This window comes from Dermacentor andersoni, chromosome 8 (assembly GCF_023375885.2).
Source record: "Dermacentor andersoni chromosome 8, qqDerAnde1_hic_scaffold, whole genome shotgun sequence".
Classification (NCBI taxonomy): Eukaryota; Metazoa; Arthropoda; class Arachnida; order Ixodida; family Ixodidae; genus Dermacentor; species Dermacentor andersoni.
In genome coordinates, this window is record NC_092821.1 from 64,871,111 (window position 1) to 64,898,126 (window position 27,016).

Below are 27,016 nucleotides of genomic sequence, written 5' to 3' on the forward strand. Positions count from 1 at the left end.
ATTACCTCCGAGATATGGTGCGTGGCCCACGTATAGACAGCTATGTGCAGCCATGGCAAGGGTAGAGGAGATGCGTTTGTTAGGGGGTGAAGGCAGATTGCGAGTGGGTCTCCACCAGCACCCTCTCCCTCTCAAACTCTCTTGTGCTGAAGAAATCGCCATCTCATGCTCCTCTCAACGTTCCGAGCTGCCGCAGGCAGTGCAGTCTGAGCAAATTGTTTACCAATGCGACAAATGGCGCAGCAGGGTTTCCTGAACACCGCATGCATCGAAGGCGGTGCATGTACATCGACAACATTTTTGAAGCTCAAACTTTTAATGTGGAAAGATGCTTGCAAATAACTTTAGCCTCGGCCATCATTTCTATGCTTTTTTGCTAGATTTACCAACCATCTGGGCTCCAATTACATGCTTGAAATGGTTGCTTGCAAACTGCATTAAACCGAAACCGTGTCACAGAAGTGCTTCGTTAAATTGCAAAAAAGAAAACAGGTTTCTAGAACTAAGATCCAGAAATTTAAATAGCTCGTTACATTGCAAATTTCATCAGATCCAGGTTAGTTATATCGAGGCTTGACTGTAGTAGTGACTAATACAAGGGGAGACGGCGACAATGTGCATTCGCAAATTTGACAACAGAGCAAACTAACAGTTGTTAGTTCTGCTTTGTCCTGTGAACCTGCATTTCTATTTCCCTTTTTCATGTAGTGCCTCAAACGCCAAGACATTTCTTAAAGAAACCCTACCTGGACCACAGCAATGGCATGTTAGCACAATGCAAAGGTTTCAAGGAATTTTCGGAAATTTGGAAAGTTCTTGTTCAATAATATATTTCTCAAAACTGACTAGCTTGAGACACTGGTTCACTTATGATGCAGAGTAACATATTTATCACCAACCAATTACCCAGTCTCGATAAGACACTGTACAAATCTCGTGACTTCATGTAGAGCTAGCCCACAAGCTTTTCAAAGCTTGCACTTTTTTTTTTCATCGTTTCTGGCTTATTAAGATTCCATTCACAGCAAGATATTTACGGCATTTGAGAATTGTAATTTGTCAGCTCAGGGACAGTGAAGGGAGAATTAAATCCACTTCTGTTAGTAAATTGCCCTTCTACAATACAAAAGAAAGCAATATTAAAGCCATTTTAATGTGAGAAGAGGCCTGGTAAGCCAGATAATAAATGCAAAAAATTAAAGCTGGATAGTGACACCATCTTGAAATTTCTCACACAAGCTTGCCTGGCATAAGGATTTTTGACAGCATCTACTTAGTCATAATTACTTTTTTTTTTTCGGTAAAGATGGACCACATCGCAAATGAGCCAGAAGAATTAACTTGACAAGTTTTGCGACCATTCTTTATGCTACAATGGCTCAAATTCAAGATAGTGCATTTAAATCTGTGATGTCACATGGACATACATCACCTTCGGCATAAGATTTGAAAAGTGGAAGTATGGCGAAGAATAAATTAAAAAGAGCGCAAGAAAAAGAAATAAAGACATAGACAAGACAGGAACAGGAAAAGCTCTCTACTGTTCCTAAAGTTTCACCTTCAGTTTCCTTTAGAGAAATCAACATCTTAGTGCGAAATATGCGAAAATACATTTTCAAAACAATTACTTTATAAGCCTAAAATGATTAATGTTTCACTTTAGTGTCCTTTTGAGTTCATTCTAACTTTTAGCATTGTTCTAAACGACTGTGCAAAACTCACCCAGTCGAGAAAATCTTTCAGTGTGCCCTTTTTGGAAGAATCAACGAGTACCTCAGATAGTGAGCCTGCAAACATCTGAAAAATAAAAGGGAGAAAATTTTTAAAGCAAGGACAAGTAACCTTCTAAGCTAGAAAATGTTTCATCAGATGTCATCGGAAACTACGAAAACTGAGGAAGTTATAATATAATACCAAACTCAACAAAGGCCCTTTTACTGGGGCACTTGCTTAACAAGTGAGTGCTGCCGGACTGGACAGTGACTTGACACTTACTGTGTCCTTGTACAGACAGTCATTTGGGGTGGGGCCTCTCAACTGACCACCGGGGGGAAGCAGTGTGAGCTTGTTTGATAGTCATACTGAGTTGGAATCAACTGTAGCGCAACATGGAAAGAAGGACACAATAAAGAATGACAGACACAGAGCTCTGTGTGTCATTCTCTATTATATCCTTGTCTTCATGTTACGGTATGCGTCATACCACTTCAATGATGCGCTGGAAATTGTAAAGCACCACCCAGAGGTTCTTCTGGAGCAAGAATTTTTAAAAAAGGCTCGCTCCCACATTCTAGAACATTCCTCCATGCAGCCCTCCACCTTGACTCGAGGAAGTGGATGGCAGCACTGCCCATTGGCAGAAGTGGTCACTGCACTTCGCTGACACTCCACGGCAATTGTTGAGAAGCACAGAATCTTCAGTCGAGAGACGGCAACTGTGCTCAACTCAGTGGAGTGGAAGAAGAACTTCGAGTCAACGATCGTTTGATAACATAGGTTAAGTGGTAGAAGAGATAGAAGCACATGAAATGTTGAAAGGAGCTGCACTACCCTTCCCGCAAGCAGAGGCCTTCTCCCCATGTCTCAAACAGCAAATGCATTGCAAGTTGCAGAACAAGAGTGTAGAAAGCTGCCAGTAAATCAGGTACATATAAATCAAGACATACATTACAGTCTATTCATATTAAAGGGAACAGCAAATAAGTGTACACCAGCACCAATTACAGCTCAGTTCTAGTATATGAAGGTCTGGGAAATATACATTTTTATCAATAGAATTACTGTTGAACAGAACCAAGTGCTTTTTTTCCTCCGAAACTAATGAATTAGTGACGTTCATTAGTACTGAACACCAATGAGGTTCTCAGTTTAATAGTGGACCTGTGTCTTGCGGCAATCATATTGCATGTTTTTCTTTCCAGTTTTTCTCCAAAATATAGAAAAGCCAGCCCAGCTTTATGGCAGGTAGGTTATGGCAAGGCCAACCTGCACGACAGACGAAATGACTCTACATCACGTGGCTTATTCATCGCTCCACGCCTAGCAGCGCCGACGGTAAAGAGCGGTCACTGTCGGGTTCGGTGGGTGATTTGCCATCTGTCAAATATTTTGAAATCCAGAGGGTCACGGCAAGTTCGAGGGTCGCAGCCTGACTGCAGTGTAATCAGCACTCCATTTGCGTCGAAAACTAAGTGAAACGCTACCTTGGCGTCATCAAGCACAAGGGGTTTCGTAGCGCACGCAACACAAGGCCCTGCACGGGTAGCCATATCAACTATATATCAAATATTCGAAAAATCAAATAGTAGATATTCGATTAGTAGATACTCGAGCACCCACTATTCGATTTCATTTCATGATATTCGAGCATTTGCACTACCCTAATTTTGAAGCAACTCCACCCACAGTGAAGTTTTCTCTATTGTGCCCGTTGTCAGAGCATGAATCCTACCAAAAATTTGAAGGCACATATGTCCCATTATTTCCACCTCATCAGTGGATGAGTGTGTCTGGCTTTGGTAACTTATGTAACAGTTTGCGCACAATGCTGTGCATATTTTGCACGTCTGCTTCATTTTCTGGTGATACGGAGCTTGATTAGCATTTCAAACACAATTTAATATCTAAGTAGAAACACTAAAATTATCATGGCACCTTGAGACCTAGTTGTTTGACCTTTTGCCAGTGCTCCTTTTCACCAAACTGCCATTCTTATCAAGTCATGGCTCAGCAAAAAACATGCCTGCACGTATACAGTATACTCTCATTAATTCAAACTCGAAGGGACCCCAGGATTTTGTTTGAATTATCAGGAAGTTTGAATTATCGGAAGTTCTCACATATATGACTCTGAGCAAGATTACAGCGCACATTACAATTAATTATCCACTTAAATCATATTTTAAACATTTCACTCTTTAATTACACAGTAAAAACAGAGCAGAGGTGAAGGATTCAGAACAAGTTTAATGGAAATCTATGGCTGACTAGACCGTTTGAAGAAATCATGAATTGTTGATCGTTTTTTCTTTACATGTGCATTAAGAACAAAGTTCTCTATTCCATTAAGAGCAGCCAGTTGTTCTTGAGAATTTTCTTCTACAGTCAGAAATTTGCGGACCTCGGCAAGGTAGTGCTCAGCCTGTGCTGCTGTCACAGAGGATTGCTCTTCTGATTCCTCTTCACTTTCGCTGCTGTACTGTGCTGGCAGCACCTCAGCCACCAAGACGTCCAGGGTGTCTTCCCTGCACACGCAGAGGTTATCATCGGCAGCCGCAAATTCACTGAGGTCAGCAGCTATGTTGTGTGCTTGGAGTGCAGAAAGCACTAGCCTTGCTTCATCGCTCTCTATTTGGAGGCAGTCTTCACCTTCATTTCGAGCGCAGTCAGGCAAGGTATCACTGGTGTGGCCTGGTATGCGGAAGGCATGCTGGAAGCAGTTCCGTATTATTGCCGATGTTACTGCACTCCATGCGTCAGCTAGCATTCCCACAGACGACAGCAGTGTTACGCTGTACGACTTGGAATTATCCATGCATATTAGCATCCTCTTAAGGAGTAGCTTTCTGTAGTTTATCTTCAGACATTTGATTGCCCCCTGATCCAGAGGCTGGAGGACAGCTGTTGTGTTTGGAGGGCGGAATTCAAGACGAATTGCCTCCAGCCCCACCACGTCACCGTGAGTGGGACAATTATCCATTATCATCAGCACTTTTCTTTTATCGCGCTTAAACCGCACATCAAGTTTCCGCAGCCAATCCTCAAACAAAGATTGTGTCATCCATGCACGTGTATTTGCTGCATAAGAAACCGGAAGAGTTCGGACGCCTCTAAAGCATCTCGGACGCTTCGATTTGCCAACAACGAAAAGTTCGGGCTTGTGACTACCATCCATATTGGCACAAACCATGGCTGTGAGCCGCTCCTTGCTCAGCTTTCCGCCGGTGCAACGTTCCCCCTTGCGACACAATGTTTGCTGAGGAAGGCACTTGAAGAACAGTCCCATTTCGTCAGCATTATAAATGTCAGCCGGGGAGTATTCAAGCAGTAGGCTCTGAAGACGCGTCTGCTGCCAGTCGGTAGTAACCACCTCATCGACCGCTGCCGCTTCTCCACTTACTGTTTTGAAAGTGAGGCCATGTCGCTCCTTGAATCGCGACACCCATCCATCACTACACTTGAAGTCTTCAATTCCAAAGCGCAAAGACAGTTGTTCGGCCTTCTCTCGCAGGATTGGTCCACTTACTGGTAGACTGCAGCTCCGAGCGCGCTTCATCCAAAGAAAAACTGCCTTCTCAAGCTCCGGATGCGCTGCCTCCCTAAGCCTTTTTCTGTCGGGAGCGAAATGGCCTGCGTAGTTTCGCAGCTTGTCTTTCGCTTTCACAATCGTTGTCAGCGTACTTTTTGTGATTCCATACTTCAATGCCACAGAAGTCTTCTTCGCTCCAGCCTCAACTTCTTCTATGGCTGCCAATTTTTCTTTCACAGAAAGGGTTCGATACTTCCCCCGCAGAGACATGATGCTACCAACGCGGGCGACCGACCAGGGAAAGAAAAGTGCGAGCGGTCACGTGATTCGGAATCGGCCGATGCTACTCGCGTCACTTTCGCACCTTTTTTTTTTCCTTTTCTCGTGCTCTTTGTTTTTACGTCAGGTTTTACGTCAGTTTTGAGCGTTTTGACAAACGCAGGTGGACAGTCGTCATTTCCACAAGTTTTGAGGGTTGTGCGTTTTAATTTCGAACTTCCTGCTTTGAACTGGCTAGCAAGCATGCTAGCAAGCCACAGGAAGTTGAGCAACAATGTGCCCTTCGGGAGGCTTTTGTTTCGAATGTTTGTTTGTTAGGCTCTTGTTCGCTTTCTTTTATTTTTTTAGGCCATAGTGCGCTTATTTTAACATTTTCCGCTGTTGTGGTGATATAAGAAGTCAGATTTTTCACCAGTGGTGGCAACGATAGCCGATAATTTTCCGGTATGGACAAGCAAAAAGTACGAATTAACCGAATTGCGGTGTTTGAATTAAGCGACCTTAAAATACATTGAAAACATGGCGAACCAACCAAAAATTTGATTTTTGTTTGAATTAACCGAAAGTACGAATTATCAGAGTTTGAATTATCGCGAGTCTACTGTATAAAGTTTCTTTGAACATCGCTGCCAATCTAAGAGTGAGGGAGCTACATCCGATAACATCACATGCACCTAGAAAATGGCAATGCACGCTCTCAAACACACAGGAGCATTCGCGAATGATTTAGAATGTGCTATGAATTGTGTAAACAGTAAACAAACTCGACCTGCGAGATTAGGTTTTACAGCCAACAACATTGCTTGTTGCTATCGTGATATGAACGTTGCTTGTCTTTACGGGCCCCACTTTTGCCAAATAAGGAGGTAAATTTCTTAAGTCACACTTTTTGCAACAATTTGCTTCTTAGTTTTCATCACAATGTGACAACTATAGGAAAATGTTGCAGTTTCACCCGAAAGGCGAAGCATCGATTGCAATCGCAAGTTAGTAGACAATTATACAAAGTAAGGATGGTAGTTTTATCGGCTGTATAAACTTGTAAACATAGGCGTACTAAATTAACAAGCATAGTGTCATGCGTGCACAAGAAAACATTAGCACATCTCACCTGGTGACCACGGAAAGTCATTGTCAGAACACCAGAGAGAAGAAGCATGGCAGCTGCAGCAAGCAAATTAACCTTCGTGCTGCGTCCCACACGATGCGAACTGAGCCACGAAAACACAGCGCGCGGTGAACTCTGTCCACATCGCACATGGCTTTCAAGATAGCGTACCCGGGCGGGCACATGTGGCTACGCAGCAGCCACCAGAGTATAACCCTCCCCCTCCCCCTACACAGCTCCCTCCGGAGCTGTGCGCTCAACAGAAGATGGTGCGCTTCCTCCTCACTTCCCTCCCTTGAGTGTGGGAGACTGAGTCACCATCCCCGGCTCACCCTTGCATGCTTTCACTCGCACATACAGCATACAGTGCGCAGTGATGATTTTATTGCCCTTTGACGGAACCTCACAGTGACACCAGAAATGCACCTGGGGTGTCCATATAATTCCTACCGCAATAAAAACACAGGCTCAGCGAATATTAGGTACCATTCTAGAAAGCAATCCATGTTGCAATGCCATAGCAACCTGTGCAGAGTTTCATTTCCTTTCCTTGGCAGATTCCCATTTACAAAATCTGAACATCACTTGAAGATTGAGGTGACTACTCCATACAAGCCAGTGAAATTCATTATGATGCTAGTTATAAACCATGTTGAACTCTGTCATGATATTTGCGGGATAAATGATACCCACCTGGAACATCTTGTAGACCCCCTCGAGGATCGCCTGGTACACATGGTCCTGGATGTCATCAGAAAGGTGTTCTACGTATAGTTGGTTATTGCGCGTCTTTTGCTGTGTTGGTAGGCCTATTGTCTGCAAGGAGAAATGCAACATTCAGTATCGAATGTGTCCACAGGCCTCCTCGCTCAGTCATAGAGTCTGCCAGTCATTCCGTGACTCTTGTAAGAATTATCAGTGATGCGTACATTGTTAGTGAGAATGCGCATTCAGCAACTTATGACGACAGCACGCAGCACAGAACAGGCACACACGAACACAACAGAAGTAAACACAAGACAAAGCAAGGGCTGTCATACAGTGCTTCTACTATACTTCAAACACAAGACAGGCAGTAAACGTGTAATATACTAGATGAGTTTCGAGATTAAATTTAGGAAGCTAACAAAAAAAGAAGTCATCTTGCACTGCAGTGCGTTTACATTGGCAGGCATGTGGACAGCATGGTAAACCTAACAGCGCAATCGTTAAATATGTGGTTTTAAGTTCTTTAAGAGATTCAACATGTAATTCTTGACAAAAGTTGACATGCATATTAGTCTTGCAAGTCATGAGTCGCGTCAGTTTACTTTGCACGGTGAAGAGTTGCAGTGAGTGATCAGACATGTGCCAGCACGATCTGACTGGATATGTGCCTCTTGTGGCCAACACAGGAGAATAGTGTCAGACGTATATTGTTTGTTTTTGTTTTTTCGCTAGCGATAGTCTTTCAGTGAGTTATCACCATTAGCCAGTTATCACTCAACGAAAGACGCACCACAGTGTCTGAAACTTCATTAATGTTGTTGATAATTCTACACGGAAAGAGTTTCCTCTAACGAGATTGCACGTTCAATACGAATACTGCTGCACATTCTCGAACGTACATCAGCACTTGCGAGTATTTTGCAATGTATGGTGATACATATATATAGAGCCAACAGAGTTGACCTGGGAGTTCAGATTCGTCGACCGACGACTGTTCTGGATGCTATCATTGTGATCTGAGTGTTTCTTATTTTCTGGGCACTTGTTTGGCAAATAAGAATTATACTCTTAACTCATGTGTTTGTCAATGTTTGCTTCCTCGCCATGCCTACAGTGTGACAATAGATGGATGAATATGAACAACTCCTCTAACACAGAATAGTGGTGGATGCCACCTAGCTCGACACATTTAACTTTCTTCTGCACCAATTCTCCTTCGTTTGTGCCACCAGTACTTCTGTACTCTTTTACTATTCTCGACTGCAGATGCATTAAGCTTATCTTTACTATCCCTAAATCCCAATGCTTTGGGCAGGGTACCTATGTCCTCGTCGATCTCTGGACAGTTACTGCAATATGCTAACAAAATATGCCCTGCAGTTTCCTATTTACCCATGAAGGGTCTTCTTCGGTTTATGAAGGAGACGGACTTGGACAAGCGGCTGTGACAGTGATGTCACTTACCGCGCAAGAGTGACAGACTGTAACTAACGATGTGTGTGCCGTGTTATGTGCTCCCTCTATCTCTTCTCCCAATCTTTCATCCCCCCATCCCGCTCCCATGTGTAGGGTAGAAAACCAGTTAAGCTAAACTGGTTAACCTCCCTGCCTTTCCTTCTCCACTTTTTCCTTCCTTCCTTCCTTACACACACTATGCAAGTATTTGTAACTGGCAAATTTTCTTCTACATTAATGATAAGTGCTGCATGCACCAGCAAGTAGGTCATGCAGAATACCAGTGACCTCGCATAGGTTTTTACGGTCTTGAGCAAGCTGTATGCTTAGAAGCCTCTGCAGCCACTATTCACACACCAAACGGGAATTGAGAAACCCATTCTTTACGTAGTATGTTCTCTTCGAGGAATCTCTCTGCGATGCTATGAACAGATAGTTGGTCTGATACAAGTGCTACTTGCAAGCAAAGTGCTCTACGAGTCTACACATTGTTATCGTCCATGGCTGGTAAACAGCTGTGTGCATGCCAGAACAAATGCAGCAAGAGTGTAAATCAACACAAGTGGGCAGGAACACACCATGACCATCCAGAAGTTTTCCTCGGGTTGAAGGAAGAACTGTCGAGTCTTCTGGGTATGCAGCACTTCACAGGGTTTGGAAGGGGAAAAGGTCCTGCAAGGCAAAAGAAAGACTGTCACCAATGGCCCACATGAGCATTAATCATGGACAGCCAATAAGACCTTGCACAGAGAAAGCATTTTCCCAATTGTCTGGTTCAACAGATCATTTGGCCTAAGTATTTATCTGGTCTGCTTGGCAGCGAAGAAAATTCCTCAGCATAAGTAAGCCCGGAAGCCACAGCAATAAGTTCCGCAAACAGAGTCGATTAGTGTAGCTATCTGTAGGCAGAGTATAGAAACTGTCCTCTTCTGTGTAACTCTGTCCACTTCATTGGCCACAACACAACAGGCCACAAAGGAAACGAAGCATGTTAAGAAAAGTAGCTGCTTCACTTTCTTCATGGTACATTACAAAAAACAAGAACCAAGTTACATAAAGTCTACACACAGATGGCAGCAACACTTCTTTCAACTAGCACTCCATGACATGTCTGCACTTACCTGCTTGATAACACAAGAAAGAAATAAAGGTCAGATAATTAAAAATCTTGTTAATTAGTATTACTCACTACAAATAGTCGGATGTATATATTCTATGTTGCTGCTGCTATTTACCCCATCAAGCAACACCACGAAGCAGTATCTCTCTAGTGCCATCAGAAATCACTGTAGCCTGCACCATGCCTTGGCGGATTACTGCTGTAGCCATACTAGTACTACATTATTGCTGTAGCCACACAAATACTGCATAAAATTTTGTTACAGCATCAAACCAAACCAAAAATAGACTGGCTGCCAATGGAGACACACGTGATGACACCTGTTGGCAGTTTTGCGAACTAGGCCCAGCCCACATCACAGAAGAACACCATAGCCACTGAGCCACTTTAGGATGCAATGGAAACATAATGAAAGTGAAAAATCAGGTGTTGTGCACCACTTACTGTGTAAAGTTAACAAGTGCCTCACAGAGGCCAACATTACGTAATTTCACATCTTGTTCCGCATCCTCGGGGTAGTAATAAATTATCTTCTTGTGCTCCTGTAGAAGATAGAAAACGTCAATGTAGAGGGAGGGTGTACATGATTAAATAAGTAAATACATAACTGTGACAGAGAAGAAGCCTGTAATGCCCAAGCACAGTTCCAAATGAAGAAAAAAACAACTGGTTCTTCATAATTTATGGACACAAAGGCCTATATTTTGGTCTTAAGTACAAAAAAGGAATAACGTAATGTCACCAAAGTAAAAACTCAATAGTAGTATAGTAAATTTTTAACAATCAATTGGTTTTCTAAATTCTCAACTGAAGTATTGCTCCAGCATATCAAAAATGCTAGATACGGAACTCAATGTAGCCTAAATAATATGCGGTGCATTAAAGCTCACAATTTTGCTTAAAAGCAAAATTGTGAGCTGAAAGCAAGTACATAAATTTCTTAAGTGAGGGCAAACTTTGACTTTACTTCATTTTTTTGTTTTTCTAGGATTTCTGGCTGGATGAAAATTTCATATGCACAGTGAGAAATATGCACATGTTTTATCTAGCAATTACCACCGATGAGCTAGTATTACAGCTGTTATTAGAAAGTATTTGCTCAATGCAGACAGAAAGAAATCTAGACCTGTCTTATCAGACTTACTTTTGCAAGACTGGTACGCATAAAGTCAGCTGGACCAGAGAAAAAGTTGGATGTTTCTGCATCATTTGCACGCAGCCTGGTGTTCATGTCAACACAGTGTTGAACAGTTTTAATGGCTGTGGGCACAAAGTGCTCAACTTTCTCATGGAACCCATGCCCTGTACACTTGTGATGCCAACTGAACATATTGCAGTTACTTGGACCTAGCCATCATGACAATATACTTAAATTGACATTAAACTGGAACAGTAAGTTAGTACAATTGTACAAAACATTTTTTAATACTCTATTTGCATTCATCTGGAAAGAAATCTGGCTGTTACTCAGAAAATTATAGGCAAAGCTTTTTTTTAGAATTTAGTGCCCAAATCTATGACACCACAAATTTCATTTGGTTACACCCAATGTTGTTCAGAAATGATTAGCAAAACTCACTGCATTGAATCTTTCACTGCTTTAAAACAACAATGTACTGATGTCTGTCACCAAACTACTTGCCAGGCCTATGCAGAAACTGTCTAAATCTTGTGATATCATGAGCAGATGGTATGGTAACTTCAAGCTTGCCTCATTTTTGCACCTTTTATGGCTTACCAAGGCTAAACTGATCTTTCTGGCATCAAATATTTGTAATGTATCAATTAACCTTAGCAATTTTCTTTATTTGCTTTTGTACACTGTGTTTTGGTGGATATTTCTATTCCAACAGCCCCCAGCACCATTGCACAGGAGAACAAGCTTCCAGATAATGATGAAGGTTATTCAGCACACTTTCTTTCACCACAGAGCCCCAGTGTTTATTGAAATTTTTGTGTCTCCATAGCTGTATTTATTGTTTTCTATACACATTTAGTTTTTTTCATTGTATTTTGCGCAAATATACTTAACCAAAAGCAGATTTGGTCCGTGGCTCTGTCATCTATTTGTAATTGCTGCTTGACAAGTGCTTCATCCCAATAGTGTTACTATTCCTATGTGCTACATCCTACGACACGTAAGATGCAGCTAAAGCCCGACCTGCACAGAGTGCTGCATGAATGCCTAGCTGCATCTCGAAAGTGATAAGCTGTGCTGCCTGGGGATACATGTGGGTGTTGTATAGATTTTGAAAACACTTCAACACTGCCCAATAAAAAGGTTGCAGTTTCACCTGAAAGGCAGAGCATCACTTGCGATAGCTAATTAGCAGACAGCCATACAAAGTGAGGATTTTTATGGGTCATATCAACTTGTGAACACTCGCTTGCTAACTAAACTGACAAGTATGGCGTCAGCGCACACAGCAAACATGAACACATCACACACTCGAAGACCTCGGACACTCGCAGTGAAAACGCTGGCGTGAGGAAACGTGGCAGCAGCAGTGAGCAAAGTGATGTTCATGTTGTCTATCACTTCAAGGCAAAGTGAGTGCAGAGAACACACAGCATGCACAAAGCTACAAGCTGCCGACTCACCTAGACTCTGCCATCAATGCAGATCGCTCTCAAGATATGGTCAGGCGACTGCGTGCCACCGGCACATGTCATGCGCAGTTGGAGCCAGAGTAGAATGCCACCCACCCTCCCTTCCCCACCCCCGGTGCCCTGCAATGTTGGTTGCCTCGCACGTGACGGAAGACAGCACACTGCCTCCCTGCTTTCGTCGGCTCCCCTCACATGCTTTCACTCGCACATACAGCATAGGGCACGCGGCGACGGTGTTGTCACTCTTGGACTTTACATGGAACCTCATAGCGACAGCAGAAATGCGCTTGAAGTGTCCGTATAATTGCTCTCGCAATAAATATAATGGGGCTCCAATTATTAAACTTTATTTTACATACAGCGTACAGTGTCATTAGAAGAACTGTTTCCTGGAATCCCAGAATGCAGTATTCTTGGAATCCTACTCTGTGTACCCTAGCCCACTCACACGTAACGTACTCAGCGATTCGAATGTAATACTTGGGAGTACCGAGCTGATGCACTGTGACTGCATTTGGCCTGCCAGTACTCATCAGTAGCGCGAAAAGCGCCGGCAGCCCTGTGCTCCAAGTACTGCGTTTGAATCGCTGAAAACTGTACCCCGCAAAATGCAATTGAACTTCATTATTTGAAGTTACATCTGACATGGAAATGTTTTTCTTATGTCCAATACTCATTGCAAAAATACACGTTGATAGCAGTAAAAATATAAAATTACAATCAGGTCTATGAGAAAGAAGAAACACAAGCATGATGCCTCCGAAGGGCCTGCAAATAGTCTCCTGTCACTTTTGATGGGCTGGCAGCAACTTGCGGGGTGCAACCTGGCTTGTGAACAATACTCATTGCTAACACACTTTTCATCGTCATCATTATACAATTGTGCGATTCATATGATCACACAAGAACGGCACGTTAACTAGCCGGCCATGGGCCAGTCAAGCCATGCAGCTGAATAAAATGTGCATGGACATCTACAGTGTGTTGTTTGTTTCCAGTTGCTGTTGCTGAGTGTTCGATATTTTTGCAAACAGAATACACATGTTGAGCTGCAAGTGCACAAATCCTTTAATATAGCCAATGTTGAGTCATCTTGTATTTTCGGTTTCATTAATCAACAGAATGCTGACTGCAATAAAGTATGCCAACCAAATATTGGATTCACTTCGTTATATTAAGGCTTGACTATATTGTGGTTATGTCCTTGCCCCGTTGAGCACACTTCGGGCCCCATAACATAAAACTATTCCAATATGTTTTTATTCCAACCTCCTTACCTCAAATTTGCGTAACCACAGACGCAAGCATCGGGTGGTGACCTGTAGAGTTGTCTGAGTAAATGAAATGCTTTCCTCATTTATAAGAGGTCACTTTTGTTTGCTTTAAAAACGAACAGCATTGCCTACACTGAGCGGCTTGTCTTATCTAATTGGCTGACAAGAGGAGAGCAGCACGGTTTAGTGGAAAGTGATTCAATGGGGCCAAGCCAGTGCACTGAAAATCAATAACCGGATGAAGAGGGTGGTGCCAGCGTCTGTGATTGGTCTGCTTTCCCTTACTTATCTTGCGGTGGCTGGTCAAAAATCGCGACGGTATGCAGCGGAAGGTTAGGAATGCCGCTAAAACATATCCTCAGCAAACAATAGTTGGCAGAACGAGGTTGTAAACATGCTGAAAGTGCTCGAAAATGTTACACGGCTACACAAAAAGCTTTATTGTATGCAAATAAACCCACACTCTCCGGCTGGTGCGAGTAGCCAGTGCCTGAGCCATCGGCAGCAGCCATCTCTTATTGCTTTCAGAACGAGGCAGCCCGTGCCTATTCAGAAGACAACTCAGTTTTGCTCAGAATATTAATGCATCTTTAATGCATACAGGTCACTTTGACGTGGTGAGTTCTCACGGTTTTGTAATGGCGCGTGACAGGCAGGTGAAGTGGGTGTCGCCCGAAAACTTTTGACCAATAGTCAAGCGCTAATGGCGAAATGGCATCGAATCTTGTACAACTATTTTTCTTTTGTTCTTTCCAGTCATGAATAATCAGTGTGTTCACGTCATATCAGATGGGGAGCTATCCACGGTTTTCGTGACGTCGCGTGACAGACAGGCAAAAAAAAATAAACTTTTTTGTGGTTCAAAAAAGTTTTCGAGAAATGGCGGAGGACTGATTGCAGAACTGGAATAGAAAATTTTTGAATAGCTTTACGTTATAGCACCCTTGCATGTGCTAATGGAGCCTACTACATGAGAGGCGAGATGTTGAGCATATTATTGGGCCCCTTCGATTATCCGTCCCTGACAGTCCTGGACTACTTGGGACTGGTATGCCACATTCGATTTTGCTTAGACAGCTTTGGAAGCTCTGCCCACCAGTCAGAGAGCTGCCACAATTGCGTTTGTTTTTCGCAGACCAGAAGTAGAGGACTGTCTGTAGACTCTTGGATCTGTCAGCCGATTTTTGCTGAGACCAGCACAAGCAGCTAGCAGATGACGCCTGTCCCAAAAAAGATGCGCGCGGCATTCGCCACCATGCTGTGAAGAATGCCGTATGCTTCTGTATAGTTTGCAGGCACCAGACAGCAAATATTGCACACTCAGCTATTGGGTTGTTGGATTGGTGCTTTGTGTGCTATCAGGCAAGCTTTTCATGAGCCATGAAAATGCTGCCGCTTTAGTCTTCGTGTTTCTTTAAGAGACAAGCACAGCTATCAGGCCCACCGGCTTGCTTTTCTAGATGCGTTTCCCTAAACCTGTCATGCTCATCGCTATATGTGTAGTGAATCGGAGGATTTCACTTTTCACGTGACTGAAGCTGGTGTGGGAAGAAGCATATCATATCGGATGTGGCTATTTCAAGCTGGTAGCTGGGTTGGTACAAAATCAGAGCTTCATTGATTACCCCTTCTGCTGCCAAGTTTGAGCATTTGCATTATGATGTGCAGGATTAGTAGACAATGTACACTTGCTCTGTCCTATATTGCCATCGGACGTTTCATCGACAGTCTCACAAGCTTTGAGGCTATCAACGGGCATTTTCTGCGTGAACCACAATGATCATGATTTTGCTTCAGTTCATGTGGAAATTCTGCTTAAATTTTGCAGTCAATGAGCAAGCTTAATTACAGTGGTGAAGTGGCACGAAGTGAAAGAGTGTGTTGTAAACTGTGCTTTGCAAACACGTTCTGCGCTCTGAGGTTGCAATTGCACTATGCAAGCGTTATAGTTGCGTCAGTGAAATGGCATTTGAGTCTGCACCATCTCGAAGGCCACAATAAAGAATCTACTGAGTAGTGGTGCTATCTACAAGTAGCTCCAAGCAGATGACAGCAGCCAGGAAAATGACTTCTGGTCATACTGCTATCGGGTGAAACCTTGGTCAGCCCTGGACAGCTGGATCACGTGACTGTCACATGCCCTTCTGTAAGGGCTAATCAGGCTGGAAGCTGCAGACGGTTTGCTGGCAGTCCGAGACTGCATAATCGAAGAAGCTCAGTATGTTATGTCAAGTCGGTGTATTCATTTCAATCAGATCGCTCAGATATCGGCAATGTGAAGCTCAGACAGAAGTCCAATAGCTGATCAGTATGCCTCTGTGGTGGGGCTGATGCAATGGTTCAACCGAACATGATGGCCTATCCCGACTACCGAGGATCAGTGAGTACTCCCATGTGGCCATTGATGCTATCATGAGCAGACAATGCAGGTAGTCACATTTTCCATAGTCAGACTTATACATGGTGCACAATGTGGGTTAGCCCTGATTCTACTAGGCTTGTGTTAACTGAAAAATTTTGCCACCTGTAATGCAGACCACTTATGGCCAACATACCGATCTATCTACCACCTTACATCAAGCATTGTTCATGAGTGGGTAGATTTAAAAAAAGAACCGTTTTCCTATACACTAAATTATAGTATGTAAATTCCTTTACAATACTTCTCAGTGTTTACTGGCTCTGTGTTTCCACTTCAGCTTCCCTTCCTTGTAGCAATAAAATTAATTTTACCACCGTTTTCATGCTGCCTTAACTACTTCATTTGTCATTTGCCACAGATGTCTCCTTAGCACCCTATGCTCTCAGGCCTCATTCTATATACTCATTTGCATATAGCTCTTTAATATGCCCTCAGTATAAAGTGGATTTTGAACCTTATTATGTTGTGTAGGAAGCCTTCACTGCTATGCACTGCATGTGTGCAATTACTAGATGCTCAGCAATCACACATCAGTAGGTAAATTCCACACCTCGCCAATGAGCATTATTCACACTGATTTGAATTTATAGGTCTTTAAAGGCCACAGCCACAGTTTGGCTACGAGGCACGTCAAAGAGGGAAGCTCTGGATTAATTGACTGCCTGGGGTTTCTTTGAAAGAAACTGTACAAGGATGCGCAAGATCTTGCGTTAACCAGCTCACAGTGTTAAAGCTGAGCTTACACGAGACACGGATGGCACAATTTCTTGCCAGCTGGGGTGATGGTATGAACACAACAGTGCGAATTGTAACTCCTACTCTTACCGCGTTGAAAGGGGTTTGTAAAATTATCATGCGTAGATTTTCTAGCGTCATTCTTCCATTACACACGCGATTAGAGCGAGTCTTCCCGGGCGAAACACGGAGCACTTTTCGTAACGTTACGCAAGTAACGCAAAATTTTGTAACGCAAGGCGTTACGAAATTTTCTACTGCCAGCTTGGTTCGTGTTTCTTCTGATAGACGTGAGATATTTTTATGAGGACAAATGCCAGCGGTACCGGTCCTAACCAGCGTTTCTTTTTTCCGTCGCAGCAAGCGAAAACACCGGATCCTTCATTTACATTCGTCCTCTCGCGGAGCGGATGTATTAACACCTTGTTCTTGTTCCCTAGTGAAATGGCGCAACCTACTCTGGGGGAACAGCCATGAATTTGTCGCAAACGGCTGAGCTATGCTACCTGTCTTCTTCAATGCCCATGAACTGCAGCCAACGAACGTCGCTGCCTCGGGCTTATTACTGGCGCACCATCGCTCTCCAGTCAGCGCCTGTCAATTCCACGGCAACAAAACAAACAGCGGGTAGCTTCCTGCTGTATTGCAGGCCGGCGATGGAACAGTATGACAAGCATACTAATGAACCCATTCACGACGGGCGCGCTTCCATCGAGAAGTCCCGTCACCTGGTCCCAATCATGCAGACGAAAACCCCAACGGAGCATGACGATTTTATTTATTTATTTACTTAGGAATACTGCAGGCCTTAGAAGGCCCAGGCTGGCGGGGAAAGGTACATACAACGATGTCACAAAAGTGACTTTGAAACGAACGCGGCTCGCTCGCGCCCTTGTTGACATGCGCAGGTGGGTGCTAGTACGCGCCTACTGAAGGTCAGTGGTCGTTACCTCGTCCTCCCGTTTGCCGTACGTGGGGTTGTAGACGAAGAAGTTCTGCAGGTACACCTGCGTCTTGGCTGCCATGCCGAGGGAGCAGCACCACCTTCGGTGCAGCGATAAGCGGCGCACAGTTGTGACATTTAATCGCAGTTTGACGGGCCTCCGAGCGCGCAGCGGCTCATCCTCGACGATTAAAGCGAGGAAGCTGACATGTTGGCCGCGCACTGCAGCCAACGCAAGACGAGTCGAATCGGTCGTTGTGGCCGCTGTAAACCTATCTTTAGTAGTTTGCACCTTCATATCTAACTGTAAAAACATAATAAATACTAAAATTATTAGAAAATATTATATATTATGTCAGTAAAATAAAATTGTATTATTTTTCAAAGAATTATGTTTTCTAAAGTCAGCACACAATGACAGCACTAACTAGTTGCTTCAAGGTAACCGCGCATGGATGGTATCCATTGGTATCCACTTTTCAGTGTATGCACATTCCTCTAGGGGTTTGTTTCTCACTGTGCTTTTCAGCAAGCAGTCTGCTGCGTATGTTGCACAGCGAAGTCCTGTAGAAGTGCTGTGAAACTGCGCGTGTCGTGTGGGCTTCTCTGCGTCGTCGTCAACCCCTAATCGTACCAACATGATGCAAATGGAGCGGGCCTCGGAGATAATTCTCCTCGCCGGCAATTCGCACGTGGATTTGGCGCAGAAGATCGCGGAGTAAGTTCATCCCGACCAGCAACTTCCCTCGCCTGAGGAGTGTTGTTTCGCACTCCACCTTGCTTGCAAACAACGCACAGCGCTTGACCGTTCCGCATTCCACTCTGTTCAAGCTTAATGTTAATTCATTTCAACTGCACCTTGTGTGTGTCTATAAGAGTCCAGACTAGTCCGGACGTCGTCTTTCAGCTTCTCGGAAGGTCAAGCCGTACGTTGCGATAAAGGGGCGCATCATGTCGCCCCGGTGTCTGAGAAGACGACGCGGCCTGATAAGGCGCCTATCGACTTGCCTTGCGGCGCCCCTTGTTTATCGCGTGGTAGACATGCGGCATTTTTACCTTCTGTGCCTTAATTACCTGCAAAGTAACCACTACTGTTAGACACGCTTTTGATAACTCGCCTACGAGCCGCCTTTTCTCGCGATATCTGGTCTCGCAGACGGTGCTGCCTAATAATCGCGAACCGTGGACCTTCTGACAACCCATAGATTAGAGATAAGGCTGTGTTTTAGTGGTTACTTTAATGGACATTACCATGTCTTCATTTCTGCTTCTGGACGGGTTACCGTCATGTTACTGTCATGACTTCGGTAGCTGTGTAGCTTTCCTTGGCGTTATACACGCATGTCCACCTTTATAATATCCGAGTTTGTAGCGCTGAACAGGTGTAAACCGGAGAAATAGGCAGACGCATTAGCTCTATCAGAGTTAAAAGTAATTGTTTGGAACCTTCTTCACTGACTTGTAGTGCAGGACGAATGTTAACGAAAACGAGCAGACACTAGGCCGCATTCTGCCCTTGATGTGCATGCATTTATTCATGGCACTACGGCATGCACTGCCCTAGTGCCTCCTGGCCAATGCTGGTTCCCGATTACACTAACAAGGGGTTGCCTATGAGAGGAAAATGAAGGGGCAGAGGATTAGAGGGCATGATGAGGCTAAGAGAGTTTCAGGTATATAGAATGCGACTTGGCAGACGCAGTGATAATTGGCAATTTAGGTGAGAGGGCTTTCTCAAAATCCAAACCATTTTGGTAATAGATCTTTCGCAGTATTGGAAGGCATTTGCTTCGAAGTTTCAGTGTGCCTATATTTCCAGGAGTATTAGACACGTGCGCTTGTTTATCTGTCTCTGGTGACCGCCTTCACTGGCTAACAAATAAACATAAGTTATTGCTCAGCGCAAGACGGGCCTGCATGATTTGTAACTTATGCGAATGTTATCGTTCATTCTATCTGTTGTGTATGTTCTTGACCAACCTTGGATTATCATACTGCATGCACTACACGAATTGTGTAGCAGTTTCTGGAAACCGCACGAGCACCAGTGATTACACTAAAACTTTTGTCAAGCTGGTCAGTTTTCAACGATTGCCGACTGTGTTCAGCGCTTTTGTCATGGTTTGATAGTTGCTTACTTTTGTGAGCACAAGTTTGCCCAATAAAATTTAGTTTCGTCATTCACAGTTTTGCTACTGTGAATTCCTTAATGGTTGCTATAATGTGACATTATGAGCAGAGAATTCATATAGGAACATGTAATAAACACCAGAAACACTTGTTAACTGCCAAAGATAACCCTGTGGCTATCGTCGTTGCAGTGCGGAGCTCAAGATAGCTGGTTTGATCCCAGCTGCGGTGGCCACACTTAAGTGAGGAGTAAATGTGAAGAACGCTAGTGTATTTAAATTTTGGATCATGTCCGAGATTTCCAGGCAGTCAAAATTAATCCAGAGTCCCCCAACTAAGGAATGTCTTATAAGGTCTGTTCGATTTGCATGCACCACTGTGAACCAATTCATGGCAGATGTTAGGGACTGCGCCAACTACGGACAGCTAGCGCCACTTAACGTCAAGAAAATACTGGTTTGTGCAAGGGCCCAGGAGGGAGTGAGGGGGAGATCATAGCACTGCGAAAGTTCGTTTTCTATGATAAATACCCTTTTTGTTCCAACTAAAAGCATGTCATTGTCGTGACTTACGGCTGACATGGCGACGAGGACTCCAAAAACGAACCTGAGCCGGATGAAAAACTGAAGGCTCTCCCCACCGAGGCAAGCCGCAGCGAGTGCAGCCAGCAACTACGACTAGCATGGGAAGTAATCACACCGGAGGGAACAACTATGCTGATCACAGATGCAGTAGGCTCTGGCACCAACGATCGGCAGCTTACGAAGCCACAAGGTAACTTTAAAGACAGTCTCTCTACAACTCTCTTGGCGACTGAATTCGACAAGCTGCTGCTATATTGTCAATGGGTTGCCTTCGTTGACGCAAGAATGCAGCGAGAAAACAAAAGTATGACCAACTACATGTACGCACGCCTCCAGCGCATCAGACATGGTTCATACAATCTGTCCGATGACAACGTGGTCAGCTGGCTCATACAGGGAGTGCATGCAGCAAGTGCAAAGCCAACATTGACAGCCTTTCACGATCTCCGACATGGAACCATCAGCGAGTTCTTGCATTACATGCAACAGCTAGACCACCGAGATGTTGGACTGAACAACGACAGAAAGCCTTCAACACTCAGCAAAACTCCGAAGCCTACCAAGAGAAATACAACCGACTCTGCGAACACTACGGTGCCGAAATACACACGTCTACTGGTCGACACATGTGCCCATTGCAACAAGAAGAAACACAGAGCAATAGACTGCCCAAATCCAGACTCATGCACAGAAGGGGGAAAAGCAGCGGCTGTGCAATGATGTCAGGTGAATAGCTCATCATAAAGCATCAACAGTGTCTCCATCCCAGACACAGGTGAATGCAGAATCATACTACTACGAGCCAATGTAGATGGCATCGTGTCGCATGCATTCTGAGATACAGGTTCTGCAGTGAAGTTAATTGACCGACAGTTTGCACAGAGCCACAACTTTGAGGTTGCTACGGACGTGGACTGTGTACTGGGCAGTCCATTTGGCAACTCGGGCAAGCCTACTGGTGTGACTCAAGCAAAGATTGCTATCGACTGTGCATGCGCAACAGTGGAAGCAAAAGTAATCAAGAACCTTCCCTACGAAGTCATGGTAGGCCTTAACTGGCAACAAGCTATTCCATTTGACTACATTGAGTGCTTTGACAATGGCATCCACCCTATTGAATATATTCCTAAGCGGAGAGGATGCATACAAACTGACAAAGGATGCCCTGGAACCACAGCCCTCGATGTCAAACTTTGTAAGAGAACTTCAAAACCCAGACAACCTCACAAACCATAAAGCATTGAGATCACAAAGCAAATTTGCAGTCGGGCAGAATTTCCCTCAACAGACCCAATCGAAGTGCGTGAAACTATTGATGCAAAGACAATGTTCACATGGAAAGCACCCACACTAACTTTAGCAGAAGAAATCACCAAGTTGATTCAACGTAAACCTGTTCCTGCTGACTTCACGGAGTGTCAAACAGAAATGTTGAAGGCTTCTCTGCTGAACAACATCGATGTCTTCACCCACCCGAACAACGACATAGGCACACACGTTGAACACACAATTGAGCTCACCAATCGGAAACAGTTAGGATGCAGCCCTACACCACAAGTGACCCCAACAGGAAGTTCATCCGGCAAGAGACACAAGAATGAATTAGAAAAAGGTATAATTCATCTATCAAAGTCTGCCTATGTCTCCCCAGTAATTGTTGTTGACCAACTGCACCATGAAACTACATCAAAACGATTGTGTGTAGACTACGGATTTTTAAATGCAAAACCAGTCAAGCGAGCCTACCCCATGCCAAAAGTCAACACACACATTCAAAAAGTTGCAGGATCACGATATCTGTCAAAGCTTGATGTTAAGAAAGCCTTCTTGAAGATACCACTATGTGAAAGAGACATTTCTAAAGCTGCTTTCGTAACAGAAGATGGATGCTTTGAACCATTTCGAATGCTTTTTGGCCTATGCACTGCTCCCGCAACAATGCAGAGTGTCATGAATGAAGGTCTTCGAGAGCTCGTTGACAATGTCGATGTGATTGTCTATGCATATTCAGAGACCGTTGAGGAACACATCAAAGTGCTTGACAAAGTACTGAAGGCTCTTCATGACCTAGGTCTGTGTTGTATATAGCAAGTGTATGTTTGCCAAAAAACGGACACCATTCCTTGGATTCTTGATATCACAATGAGTGACGATTGATTCACAGTGCATTGCAGCAGTAACGAGCTACACTGTGCCTCAAACAAAAAGTGAGGTGAGGTCAAAGTACTTGTGTCATATTAACGCAAGTACATGAAAGACTGCAAAAATTTCTCAACCATTGACACTTCTCATGAAGAAAGACACCTCTGTTTAGTAGACACCCGAATGCCAAGATGCCATGGACACACTAAAGGAATGACCAACCGAGGCACCTGTCCTGGTGACATTCAAGTCTACCGACGCAAGTACACGTTGACGGTCCCACAGAGCGCTTGGAGCTGTCCTTACCCTAAGACACGGTGACACCACATGAGTAGTCAAATATGCAAGCAAGAAGGTCACCGAGGGTGACAGCCACAAGCACTCGACAGTACTTCAGGCAATTGCAGCTCACTGGGCCATAACAGAACGTTTCCATCCTTACCTCCAAGAACTAGAACACTTCGAACTCAATTCGGACAACTGGGCTGTAGCACACATTATGCCGAAAAAGAACCCCAACAGGCAATTTGCACGCATAATCACACAGGAACAAGGTTGGCTCCTGCAACGCAGTTAAAGTGTTTCTATCGGAAAACACAGGACACAACTGCAAGCTGACACTACCCAAGCTACTCAAGCCCCAGTGGTTGCCTATGACCGGCCCAGACAAGGAAAGCCACCGCATTGGCTGGAAGATTTCGTGACAGATTAGCGTAATGTGAGGACACAATGTTTAGGAGCCCAGGTGTGTCGGGGGTTGTATCGGCTATTGACAACTAGCACCACCTGGCATCAAGGAAGTAATTCAGGACTGGTTTGTGCAAGCGATGAGGGTGAGGAGGAATCAGGAAGGATGTGCTGAGCCAAAGCTCATGGCACCGCAAAAGTTCTAGTTTTCTGTAGTAAATATCCCCCCCCCCCTGTATTTTCCAACTAAAGGCGAGTTATTGTTATGAGTCATGGCTGACACAGGGCACGAGAAATTCAAAAATTGTCCAGCTCGACTTTGGTGGTGCAGGCACAACGGGACACTCGAAACAAAAGCTCAAGTGCAGACGTGGTGCAGGCCTAATGTTTTGTCTGCATAATATGCACTGTCCGTGCAAGTTTGAGAGGTACCAAACCGCAGGTATGGTCAGTTTCCGAGTTGTAAACAAGGTGCCCTACAATGCGTAAAGCTTGTAAGCAGGGATTCAATGGCACTTAAGCATGTACTGCATCATCTGCTAAAATGCCAATTCGTGCCTTAATGTGTGCACCAAGTCGGCAACATCAGTAAGGTACAGAGAAATCGTGAACCAGCCCAACACCTTTGCTGCACCCTTTGAAACTAATATGTGGTTTAGGGGGTGCCATTGCTGATACGAAAAGGTGCAGCACCTTGTAAATTGGTTCAAGTGGTGCAGACAAATTGAACCGACCTATAATCAGATTGTACAAAAGACCGCACAAAGAACGATAGAATGAAAAATTATAGGTGTAACGCCAAGAGACAGCAAGAGAGTGGTGTGGATCAGAGAGCAAACGAGCATAGCCAGTATTCTAATCGACATTAATAGAAAGAAATGGAGCTGGGCAGGTCATGTAATGCGTAGGTCAGATAACTGGTGGACCGTTATGGTTACACAATGGGTGCCAAGAGAAGGGAAATGCAGTCGAGGTCACCAGAAGACTATGTGGGATGATGAAATTACGAAGTTGGAATCGGTTGACGCAGCACATAGGTAATTGGAGATCGGAGGGAGAGGCCTTCGTCCTGCAGTGGACTTAAAATAGGTTGATGATGATAATCAGATCGTGGTTTTAGCACATAAAACCCCAGGATTTTTTTAAGGACATGCACTTGGTGGTTAACTGCTGTGACCCGCCGGTAACCCTAGCAGAAGTGAACATGTTGATTGGAATCTATGGAGCACAGCACCAGCAGACATTGGCAGAAAAGAAAGACGCACTTGTGTGTCTCTCCTAATTCGCTGGTTCTGTGCTTTGAGAATGAATGCATATAGTGTCACATTGAAGTGATGGTGAGAAGCAATGACACTGCAAGAAAGAATGTATAATAAAATCTCAAACACTCTAATGAGTGAATTTTTGCTCTAGTAGAAAAGCAACACTAAAGTTGCAATGTTAAGAGGTGAGCACAATCAACAGCTATCAAACCTGATCGTACAGGTCAAGCCTGTCTACTATTTCTACTTAGTGTCGCCATACATTCTATTGAGATTGTACAACCAGTATTCGCATCTTACGTGCAGGCTGATTGGACATGCCTCTCTTGCTGTAGAATTACCACAAGGTTAAAATTTCGGATGAATTTCAGAGTGATAACATTGATAATTCAGTAAAAGCGGTCGCCCACAGAAAGTAAATCCACACATGCATGGCAATATCAACATGCCCAGATTTCAGTTATATTACTGTTGAACAGAAAATGCTTAACTTTGACAAGGGTATTATATAACGTGAATACTAAACTCTGGGAGGAAGCACTCACTATTAGAAAAAATTGACCCCTTTCAGGCTTATTGTCCTCCAACGATAATCATTGCCTATCTCGTGTGAATTTCCTTTTCTAAAGAGACCTTAAGGAGAAAAATTATTTGAGCTGTCTTAGTAAATTGCCCAACTAGAATACCAAAAAAGGACACTCTTTCCATGAGAAAAGACTCTGAAAGCCCGAAAAGATTCAAAAATGAAAAACGGGTGGTGATGCTGCCTTGTAGTTCCCGCACCAGCGTTCCACGGCATCATAGGATGTGACAGTGTCTGCTCGGGATTAGGTTAGGTAAATTTTTATCGGTGAAGACAGACTACATTATAGTCTAAAGCTCTCAAAGACTGAACTTGGAGATTCTCAAGAGCCTCTACTGAGCCATGATGGTCAAAATATGAGAAAATATACTTTGAAATTCGTGACATCACACTGATGCACTGGCATGGCGTTTTGGTGCAACATTTCAAAAAGAAAAACTCGTCTTCATTCTTCCTTCTAATAGTCAACCTATTACCACAAAATAATGAAGGTGGGCTGCAAAAATGTAGAGACTGAAAAGTCACTGCAAATAGTTACCATCATCTCAAAACATTGTGTTGCTAGCAGGTCAGTCTCTGTTCTTGCAAGTTCATTGCTGCTGGTGTGTGGCATCTACAGGTAAATAATGGTGTTTAAAAATTTGTAATAACCTTCCACTTTGCCCCCCCAGGGCCAGGTCACCAGGATTTCTGCAAATAATAAAATTCAGAAGTTGAGAGGTAGGAATGATGAACAAACTAACATAAGATCTCATATTTTAACTTTACAGAAAAAAAAAATAGCAAAAATTCCACCTGATTGCGTGTGTGTGTGCAATATTTTTTTTTTCCCTCTCTACTCGCCCAGCCGCCTGGGGATCAGGGTTGGAAACTGCACCGTTGTTCACTCAGCCAACAGAGGTAAGTAAGCCTGCCCTCCAGTTTTGAATAGGATAGCACTGGCATGCACCAGCACCACATGTAGTTGTTGCCTTGTGGAGGCATGTGTCACAAGCATGCAAAATTAGTGTCATGGCACCCCGTAACAGCTTGCTCTTTTGCAACAGCTCTTCGGTTGTACTGGTGTGCACAGCTTGGAGCTCCCGAAGCGTGGCCCGTTCCATTTAAACTTGTCTAACCATTTAAAGTGTCAAAGCAACACCATCGTTTGTAAGTGTCATTCCAATGACACTGAAGAGTGCAGCCAAGTGACACTTGTTTTACACTTTTGTGAAACCTCCTAAGTGGTTTCAGATAGTTACTGGTTTGTGCACTGCAAGATTTTTACACTCTTTAAGGTTTACTTTGTCCCGCAACATTTGTCTTCCATCTTATATGCATTTCTTTTTAACACTGCATGCTTGATACATTCCTGCCAGGAATGCCACGCTCGTGTCGACTCGTATTTGACAGCAAAGTGGCAGGCACAGGGAATTGAAAAAAAGAATATGCGTATAAGATTGATAGAAATCATTGTTAATAGTAATGATGCTATTATGGAACTTTTCGCATCCAAATTTTCAGACATGAGATGCTACTTAATAGGTGGAGAGTGCAGGACACCTGGGGCGTTTATCACCAGCATGTTGAGGGCAAGAAGACAAGAATGTCAATCTAGTATTGGGTGTATTAAAATTATTCTGCATGGGTAGTGCCAGTGCCTTCTGTAGCTTGTAGACTGATGGTGCTCTAAGCTTCATGTGCGTTGAGACAGGAGGAAATGTATTGATAAGTATGAGAGTAGAAA

At 43.9% G+C, this 27,016-nt stretch overlaps 2 protein-coding genes across 3 annotated transcripts in view; one reads left to right on the plus strand and one right to left on the minus strand.

The window, feature by feature from the left end:
* The window catches only part of Ccz1 (vacuolar fusion protein CCZ1), an 85,444-nt gene extending 67,313 nt beyond the window's left edge, over window positions 1-18,131 (minus strand). The window contains exons 1-5 of the mRNA XM_050174212.3: window positions 17,910-18,131; window positions 10,363-10,460; window positions 9,377-9,470; window positions 7,329-7,451; window positions 1,723-1,797 (exon numbers count right to left, since the gene is read on the minus strand). Of these exons, the coding sequence (XP_050030169.2) occupies window positions 1,723-1,797; window positions 7,329-7,451; window positions 9,377-9,470; window positions 10,363-10,460; window positions 17,910-17,984 (465 nt within the window). The 5' untranslated portion in view covers window positions 17,985-18,131. The remainder of the gene's footprint in view (window positions 1-1,722; window positions 1,798-7,328; window positions 7,452-9,376; window positions 9,471-10,362; window positions 10,461-17,909) is intronic.
* Window positions 18,132-18,409: 278 nt separating this feature from the next.
* Window positions 18,410-27,016, plus strand: part of LOC126526307 (phosphoribosyl pyrophosphate synthase-associated protein 2) — a 43,557-nt gene continuing 34,950 nt past the window's right edge. Inside the window, exons 1-2 of one of the 2 annotated variants that reach the window (XM_050174209.3) lie at window positions 18,410-18,620; window positions 26,138-26,190. In XM_050174209.3, the coding sequence (XP_050030166.1) occupies window positions 18,541-18,620; window positions 26,138-26,190 (133 nt within the window). In that variant the 5' untranslated portion in view covers window positions 18,410-18,540. The remainder of the gene's footprint in view (window positions 18,621-26,137; window positions 26,191-27,016) is intronic. The other variant, XM_050174210.3, reaches the window with a different exon arrangement.